General features: G+C 38.5%; 1 protein-coding gene across 1 annotated transcript in view; it reads left to right on the top strand.

The window, feature by feature from the left end:
* Window positions 1-407: 407 nt before the first annotated feature.
* Window positions 408-10082, top strand: part of rbm18 (RNA binding motif protein 18) — a 31750-nt gene continuing 22075 nt past the window's right edge. The window contains exon 1 of the mRNA XM_041194303.1: window positions 408-547. Coding sequence (XP_041050237.1) covers window positions 435-547 — 113 coding nt within the window. The 5' untranslated portion in view covers window positions 408-434. The remainder of the gene's footprint in view (window positions 548-10082) is intronic.

The raw sequence follows: 10082 nt of genomic DNA, 5'->3' as shown, positions 1-10082 counted from the left end.
GAACTATTAGCCATGGTTTAGTGGTAGAACTCTCTTCTCTGGGTCAGAAGGTTGTTGGATTTAAGTTCCATGAGTTCGAGCACATAATCTAGACTTCAGTGTGGTACTGCATGCTGCATTTTCTGAGATGTTATCTTTTGGACGAGACATTAAACTAGGGCCCTGCCTACCCTCAGATGGACATAAAAAATCAAATAGCATTATTCAAGGAGTTCTCCCTGATGTGCTGGAAAATATTTATCTCCCAACCAGCATCTTTTAAAAAATAGTTAATTTAGTCATTTATCTCATGACCGTATGTGCTATGCACACAATTAGTTGCTGTGTTTTCTACATTACAAGAGTGACTACGTTTAAAAAGTACTTAAGCACTTTGGGATGTTTGAGGTTGTGAGAAGTGCTGTATAAATGCAAGTTCTTGCTTCTAGCAACGTATGGGGACTGAAAATGAATCTCTTCCATTGGAGAATGCTTCTATTCTATCGGAAAGCTCCTCACAAGAGGGACATCGACTCTGGATTGGCAATCTTGATTCCCGGTTAACTGAGTAAGTACAGTAAATGTTGGTTTATTTTCCAAATAGTGTTCAGACTCAAAATGTTGTCACTGCTATCTATAAGCATTATGCTGGATTAAGAAAAATACACACATTTATGTTGGCTGTTTGATGAATACCACATACATCTTTTCAATTCCTTATTACAACTGAATTCTGTGGCTTGGCAGTAAAATGATTTAAATATGTGTAGTATTGTACCATGATGGGGAACAATCAAATATTGATTTAAAATTTTTAATCTTCTTAAAATGAAATATGCAAGTTGACAACATGTCACCCATAATTTGGCACAGATTTGCTCTTTTTGCTGTACTTTTCTTCCACTTTTCCCACTGTCCCATTCCACTTTTCATTGGAAACTGCTCGGTTCACTTTAGCCAGCATAGCAAATCTAATGGGGAAGTCAAAGGCTTCATAATTAGATGGGGCTGCTAAATAAATGCCATCTACATCTTTTCCATTTTGTATTCCACCAGTCTGTAGAGCAAGCTTAAAATGACAAATTTAATATCTGTGTAGTATTGTGCCATCACTAGTAACAATCTGAGTAACAATCAACAAACTCATGGGTTCTTGCTATATGCCTGAGGGGTTTAAAAATGTTTTTTTTTAAGTTGTATCTAATTATAAAGCCTGTTTATTAACTTATAAGGAATACATTGCTACATTTTTTTTATATACTAGATTACATAGAATTACATTACATTAATTTAAATTTAAATTTGTTTTGCTTTGACATCAGTCAGTTAATGGGGCCTGTATTCATGTTTAGCGTCACGAGATTAGTTTTAATGTAATTTCCCGCTGGTCTTTCCTGCGTAACCCATTCACCATTTTGGAGTGGCCTGTCCCTAACCTTCGGGTCTCCAGCCTTCAGACCCACGGCCTCCCGCCTGCCTGATTCTCCCTCTCGCTAATCCTTGCCCTTGCTGTACCACCTGTTCCCCGGTTCTCCCACTCACCACTTCCCTATCCTGAACCTGTGTTCCTGTTTAAGATCCAGATCCAATCCAAAGCCAGAGCTCCAGGTTTTGAAAGTGCAAGTCCCGCTGTTGCAGAAGTGCAAAGCTGGGGCTGTTATAACCCAAGGTTTTTATTTTTAAATGACAGTCAAAGCTGCTCCTCCTACCTCTCACTGCTCATCTCCAGAGCCCATCTCTCAGCGAGGTTTCAGTAGAGCGGAAACATTTTTAAAAAAACATTGATTATAAAAACCCCAGTTCAGCACTTCTGCACCATCAGGACCCGCATTTTCACAACCCCAGAGCTCTGACTTTGGATTGGTTCTAGATCTTGTGTTCAAGAGAGGGAAGTGGCGAATGGGAGAGTCAGGGAATGGGTGGTTTGGCGAAATGGTTAGGCTACAAGTCGGAGGGACTGGGAGCAGGAAACGCTGCAGGTTGGCGGGTCGGTGAGAGGAAGGGCCTGCAGTGACCAGGAGGGCCAGAGAGTGGGACTTAAGGCAAGCAGGTGGTTTGGGAAGCAGGATCGGCGGCAAGCAGAATGTTCTGTAAGTAGAAAGTTAACATTTCTTTCATAGTTTTAAATTTATTTTAATTTCAAACCTTTACCAATATAGGAATTTAGCAATGTCTAAAAGTATTTCAAATAACAGGGTGTAATGTTTTTTTTTCTAATAAGGAAGGTCCTACAGAACCTAACTACAGCCTTTACATTGGTTTAGTGGGAAAATGTGATTTGCTTAAAGTCGTTTCACTTGGTCGCAATTTTCAGGAAAGCAAGGATAACTTTGAGAACGTACATAGAACACAGAAGTAGGCCATTTGGCCTCATCTCAGCCTTAGCGTATCTTCCTATTCCCTTTTCTCTCATACTTATCTAGTTTACTTTTCAAAGCATCTAAGCCATTTGCATCAACCATTTCCTGTGGGGGTATGTTCCACTTTCTAACCACTCTGAGTAAAGGCATTTTTCCTTTCCTAATTAAATTTATTGGTATTTATCTTATATTTGTGGCTCCTAGCTTTGAATTCTGCCACAGTGGAAACATTCCCTCCATATTACCAGCCAACTACCTCATACATTTAAAAATATCTTGAATACTCCAGGCCTTCTCTTTTCTAAAGAAAAATGCCCAAATTTGTTCAATCTTTCTCCATTCCAGTACTATCCTTGTAAATATTTTTTTTCATTTTCTCCAGTGCTTCTATTTCCTTTTTTATATTATGGAGATCAGAACTGTGTGCGGTATTTTTAAGCACAGCTTGATCAGAGTCCTATAAAAGTTTAATATAACTTTACTACTTTTGAATTATATACCCCCAGAAATTAATCCCAGTGCTTTTGAGAATGTTTAATTCCTCTGCTAACCTCTGATTATGTTTCTAATGTTTTCACCTGTAACCCTAAATTCCTTTGCTCTTCTACTTCATTTAGTTTCTTAATTTCTAAGGTGAAGTTGATGTATCTATTTTCCTGAAAAATCCATCACCTCACATTTACTTATGTTAAAGTTAATTTCCCAATGCCAGGTCAGCAAGTTTTCAAATATATTGATCCTGCATGTTGGCTGTACCCACTTCCTGCACAGCTTGGTTTGCAGATTTTGATGTTGTGTAACTTGTTCCCAAGCCCAAATCATTAATGTAAATTATAACTAACAGTGGTGCCAGCACTGATCAGTTTGGAACACCACTTTCTACCTTCCTCCAAAATGAAAAGCTGCTCTTTTGCCTTAACTCTCTATTTTCTTCTTTTTAGCCCATTTGCTATCCATTAAGCTATTTGTTCCCTCATTTCACATGCCCTAACATTTGGCATGAGCCTACCGTCGATGGCCTTTTGAAATTCCACATTTCCTATTTAATTTTATTTTGTTGGTTAAATGGTTTTCTTTAATGTTCACTGAACTCCTTAATACAAATATCTTGGGAATTTTTTTTTAAGTATGTAAGTGTTATCAAGGATGATTTTTATTCTGCAGCACTGAATTTGGAAGAATGTTTCTGTTGGTAGGTATTCGAACTGTTTGACTTTTCAAAAGTGGTTAGAGAAATGTATTAATAGATACTTGTATATTTTGTATGGATGTAAAGAATAAGAATTCAGAAGCACAGTCAGGACAAAATGTACCTTCTCCACTCATACTCACTTTTCGAGAACCGCTTCATCCAATTCAGGGTCGTGGAGAGTCAGAGCCTATCCTGTCAGGCAGTGGGCACTTGGCAGGGCACACCCAGAATGGGATGCCAATCTATCACAGGGCACACACTCGCGCGCACACACACTGGGGGACAATTTACTGTAGCCAATCCAACATGTCTTTGGACGGTGAGAGGAAGCTGGAGCACCCGGCGGAAACCCTCACAGACGCAGGAAGAACATGCAAACTTCACACAGACAGACACCCGAGGTCAGAATCGAATCCCAGTCCCTGGAGCTAACCACTGTGCCACCGTATTGCCCACGCTCATACTTACTTTTCATTATAATTCTAGCAGCAAGTTACAGTGTTATGTTAGGACTTGTCACAAAAAATCCTATTGCAAGTTCAGCGCTACACTAACCAAGAAAGAAATTTCTGTATCACATCATTGCTTTCATTCTTTCTGTCACAGTATATATGGGGTTAAAAATAATGCCGCAATTTGTTTTAATATCCAATCATACCAGAATGTTTGATTTGTCTAGTCAAGGTATCTGAGGGAGGTACTGAGTCATTCAATTCAAATGCAAGCATCTTGTTGGTTTTGTTTGAACATGTGTTTGGGAGTTCTATTTTAATAAGATGCATGTTAAAATTTTCTCTGCCCTGATTATTTGAACCATTGCTATCTTGCTCTAATTCAGTAATCTTTCTGAAACCACCAGTAAGAGAGAGGCTGGAGACGACTCTGGACTGTCAGCAATAAAACAGCATTTAAGATTAATATTCAGAGGCAATAGATCTGACCCAGTTCAGGTTGAAGTTTAGTTATTTTCTGAACAGGGATTGTACAGTGTTTCGTTGCTGCTTTCACTTTTTTTTTACTGTTTAAAAAAAGTCTCTGTAGCAGTTTTAATCTTTTAATCTACTGCCTGGTGTTCTACTTCCTTAGTCAAATTACACCAGGACATGTGATATTATCAGTAAGGTGAAATACAGTCACCAGAGGATTTCTATTTGATCTTGGAATTCACTGAGTTACCCAGCGATTGGGCAGTTGAAGGGGTGAGTGCTTGACTGCGGGTGTGGTCCAAGATACTGAACCTGAGAATTTTTTTGGAGTACAAGGAACATAAACATAGGTAGATGATGTGAACTTTGGTTGCGTCAGCTCACTGGTTATTGTTGGGATTCAGTAGCGATCCTAAAATGAGCCGCCATGGCCTTTCAAATGTTGAGGCAGATCTGATCGTGGCATATTAATGATACCAGAATTTAGTTCAGCATCTCATTTGTGGTTAAAATAAATCGCACGGGTAATGGATTACTTGGTCATTTTATATCCCTCTCTACGCTCTTCATAAATCTGAATGACAAATTTTTGCTTTTCTACAGGTGTTTAATAGAATTGAATTACTGTACTAAATACTTGATAATTGCAATACTTCCTGAATAAATTGGAAAACTTGACATTTTTTGTAGGAATATTGCTCGAGTTCTCAAAAGGCTGTTGTTTTATTTGGAAATGCTAATTAGATTAAGCAAAAATACGATATTGAAATTGTTCTCGGCTCAAAATGTTAAAGGCAGGTTTAAGTTGTTATTGCTAGACTAAATCTCCGCTTTCATACTTTAAGATGTTGTAGCAGGACTATGTCAGAATAAACTAGCATTGTTCCTCAGGGTACAATCACTGATGGTGATTGATTTAGCATATGTGGTTGACTGCTGTTTTATTGCTTTCGGTGTTTGAGATATTATTGTTTTGAAAGAAGCCTTGACTCTAATGGCATAAAAGTTTGAATAGTTGTAATAGTGCCAGGCGGAAAGCCAGAGGAAGAGGAAAGAGAGAGAATTGGGAAGGCTGCTGTTGTGACTCACGTTCACATCAATTGTCAGGAAGTAGAAGGCAAACAGTAACATGCATGACCACTCCTTTCTGGGCAGCTGGGAGCTTGTTAATTGTGACTGCTGTCACTCTAAAGCCTGCTTTAGAGAATATAGTGAGTGTTTGGATCCTTAAATAGTCCTTTTGCAAAGCCTCTAATTACCACCTATATGAGGGACCAAAACTGGATGCAGTGTTCTAAATATGATCTATCCAAGGTTTATATAAATACAAAATGGTGTACTTTGTTTTATTTTAAATAGTTCTCTTAATAGACTAATACCCTATTTGCTTTGCCTATGGCTTCTTGACAATGGACTTGACCTTTAGAGAATTCTGAGCTATAATGCCAAGGGTCTTTTTCCCTAACCGATTCCCTGTGAAGTGCAGGCATTCTTGGTGTTAGTCCTACCCACGTACATAACATTGCCATTAACTATTTTAAATGTCATTTGCCAGAGTTTGCCCCATTCTCTCAATGCATCTAAATCTCCTTGCAGAAATTTGCTCTCCTCCTTAGTCCTAACACTTGCACAAAATAATTTTCTCATCCATGAAATTACAGACCATTCCCAACAGTGGTCCTAACATCAATTCCTGTGCAACGGCACTAGTAATTGGCCTCCAAGCAGACCCACGACCTTTAATGACAACTTTCTGTCTATGGGGATGCAGCCAATTCTTAATCCATTCTAGCCTTTTCTCATTGATTCCAACATTTGGTCCTACAGAGTAACCTATTGTGAGGCATAGCCCCACTGTTTCCACATGTGCCATTTAAGCCTACTGCATCAGATATTTCAAGCTGTGTTTTTCCTAAAGGCAGTTTTCCTACAGAGTGGGCTAGGCCATCCATAATATTTTAAATTAGCCTTGTGCTTTTGTCACCATGTGATCATCCAGTGGAAACCATCTTTTACATTTTTAACCTCTCAAAAACTTTCAAACTTTTAAAAGCTCCAGTAGATTTCCCTCATTATCATTCTCTGATCAGCTGGGAGGAAGCCTTTCTTCATACATAGATTAACAATTCTTGTGAATCTACCTTATATCTCTTCCATTTCTGTGATATCCTTCTTATAACAAGGTGCCCAAAACAAATGTAACTTTGGTCAAATTGACATCTTGCACAAATTAAATATCACCACAAGCTTGCTTTTGTATTCAATATCCCTGTATATAACTGTATAAAATACTGTTTTCTGCCTTTCATTGTTCTTATCTACCAGCATTTAGAGTCCTAACTATCTGCACCCCAGATGTCTGTTTCTCCAGCCCATTAAGAACCGTGCTACTTGGGGTATATTAACTTTTACTACATATTTCTATGCAGTGAACTACATCTGTCACATATCTTCTCACTGAGTGAACCTGTCTATTCTCCTGCAACCTCTTGCATTCTTCTTCACAATCTTCAGCGGCCCCTAATTTCTATATTATTCCTCATATCTGTGGCAAAATAATTTGCATATAAATAGAAAGCAAACAAAGACCCAGACAGGTTATTGTGGCACAAAAACAGAAAACTTCTTCCTTCAGAAGGAAGAAGAAGGGTCATACGGACATGCACCGTTAACTCTGTTTCGCTGTCCACAGATGCTGCTGGACCTGCTGAGGTTTTCCAGCGTTTTCTGTTTTTGTTTCAGATTTCCAGTATCCGCAGTATTTTGCTCTTTGGTTATTGTGGCAAATGACTACCCACATCCTGCCAACCTGAAAAGCATGTATCTACCACCACCCCCACCCCCATATTCTGCATTGTTTCCTATAAGTTTCTTTCCATGCAGCTACATTTCCTTTAATGCTACGTATCTTAATTTTCACAGCAGGCTTCTTTGTGACAGTTTATCCTGCGGTTTCTAGGAACTTATATTCCTAACAGCCCTTTATCTGTACATTAATTTCTTCAAAAAGAAACAATTTGCATGTGAAGCACACCCACAATGTGGTGTGGGCCTTCTCTCTTTTTTTCCCCTCTCTTCCCTCTCCCTCCCAATGCAGAGTGCTAAAGCCAGTTTTGGCACCCAAACTGCTGGGTTTGTAGTGAGGTTATTGAGACTAACTAACTTGGAATTGAACCTGTAGCAATTTTAATCTCTGACTTAATACCATGCCAGGCAGTACTATTTCTGACTCTCATCAGGAGAGCTTGCCAATACATAAAGTGCTTTTCATTTCTGACTTTGTTTTTGAATACTTTTGGCTAAATAATGAGGAATAGTGGCACCTCAAATGCTTGCCAAAGCTATTAATACATTCGTAAGAAACAGAAGTGTGATTTTTGGCTCCCCTTTGCAAGTAATAGCATCCCAAAAAGTTATTTTTTTTTTAATTTCATGTTAAGAGTTTCCCAGGTGTCAGCATGAGTTTGACTTCACTCCTGAAAAGGCTCATTGCATGTAATAACTGTGTGGTGTGGACCTCAGCCATATGGACCAGGAAGGTTCCAGAACAAAGCTCAGCCTCTTCTGGGTTATCCAATCACCAGAAAGCAGCAGCATATCCTGCCTGGACTGGAGTGGGGTGGAATTATCTGAGATTTCCTAAATTGGCTGAAGAGTTTAGAAAGAAAATGAAAAGACTTGCTCCAGGAAATATTTCCACATAGATTGTTATTGAAGTATAAATGTGGGGATTTAAAAATTTTCTTGAGTAAAGCATATATTCACAGCAAAGTTATTGTAATTATCTTCAGTATAAACCCAAAAGCAGCAGAGTTCGTTTGAAGTTGACAATTGGAAAATGCTCAACAACTTGCTAGCACACCCACATTTTGGGTCTTTTGTAGGTTTTTGTGCTAAACTTTTGACTATTGCATACATTTGCACTTGTTCTTTTTAATAACTGTAGTCTTTAAGCCACCTGTAATCAAGATAGCAGGAGTATCTTAATTGTATTTTTTTTACATTTATCAGGTGTACTGAAACATTCCAAAGAAATAACTTGCATTTATATAGTGCTTTTATCATCCCAGTGCATTCTAAAGTATTTCATGGTCAATTAAATATTCTTGAAGTTTAATCATTGTTGCAATGGAGGGGAACAAGGCAGATAATTTGCTAATAGCAATCAATGATCAGATAATCTGTTTTTTAATGGTTTGGGAATAATTATTAGTCAGGGCTCTGGAAGAACCACTCAACTTTTGTTAAATTTTTAATAAATCTTATTGACTTGCTATAGTTAACTAGTCTCACTGTAGATTCCCTTGTCAAGTTAGAGCCCAAATTCCTTACAAGAAAAAAATGGGGAACTGCAGATCAGTTAAACTGGTATCCGTCATCAGGAAAGTGCTGGAATCTATTAAGGAAGTCTTAATGCATCTAGGAAAGTATAGTATGATTAGAACAAGGCAATGTAGTTTTACAAAAGGAAAATCGTACTTCACAAATTTATCAGAGTTTTTTGAGGATGTAACCAGTAGATGTAGTATACTTAGATATCCAAAAGACATTCAATAAAGTGCCACTCAAAACGTTAATACGCAAGACGAGAGCCCATTTGTTGAGGGTAATACATTGGTTAACAGGCAGGAAGCAGAGTCAGAATAAATGTGGCATTTTCAAGTTGGCAGAATGTAATTAGTGGAGTGCAGCAAGGATCAGTGCTGGGCCCTCAGCTGTTTACAATCTACATTAATGACTTGGATGAAGAGATGGAGAGTAATGTATCTGAGTTTGCTGATGCCACAAACTTGAGTGGGAATGTAAGCTGTGAGGAGGATACAAAGAGGCTGCATAGAGATACAGTCAAGAAGTGAGTGGACAACAAGGCGGCATTTGGAATATAATATGGAGTATAAGTGTGAGGTTATTTGCTTTGGTAATTAGCACAGGAAGACAATATTTTTAAAAGTCTTGAAACTTTTAAATGTACACGGTCAGAGACTTGGGTGTATTCATACAAGAAACATGGAAAGTTAACTTGCAGGTACAGCAAGCAATTAGGAAGACAAATGGCATGTTAGCCTTTGTTGCAAGGGAATTGGGCTACAAAGACAAGGAAGCTTATCTACAGTTGTACAGGGCTTTGGCCAAACCACACCTGGAATACTTTAAACAGTTTTGGTCTCCATATTTAAAGAAGGAAATACTTGCCTTAGAGGTGGTACAGTGCAGATTCTCTAGGTTGGGTGCTGGAATGAGAGGACTGTCCTATGATGAGAGCCTGTGTAAATTTGGCCTATATTCTTTGGAGTTTAGAAGAGTGAGAGGTGATCCCTTTGAAATATACCTGATTCTGACAGGGTAGACATTGAGAGGTTTTTTCCACTGTCTGGGTATTCTAGAACATAGGCATAATCTCAGGATAAGGGGCCGATCATTTAGGACTGAGATGAGAAATTTCTTCACTCAGAGGTTTGTGAATTTTTGGAATTCTCTACTCCATAGGGTTGTGGATACTCCATCGTTGACTGAGTTTGATAGATTTTTGATCTCAGGGATATGGGAAAGGGGGGGCAGGAAATAAGTTCAGGTAGATCAGCCATTGTCATATTGAATGAAGGAGCAGGCTTGAGGGGCTGTGTG

The sequence above is a fragment of the Carcharodon carcharias genome, chromosome 8, assembly GCF_017639515.1.
Source record: "Carcharodon carcharias isolate sCarCar2 chromosome 8, sCarCar2.pri, whole genome shotgun sequence".
In the NCBI taxonomy this organism is placed as follows: Eukaryota; Metazoa; Chordata; class Chondrichthyes; order Lamniformes; family Lamnidae; genus Carcharodon; species Carcharodon carcharias.
Note: the sequence above shows the minus strand (reverse complement) of the source record. Positions and strands in the feature narration are given on the sequence as shown.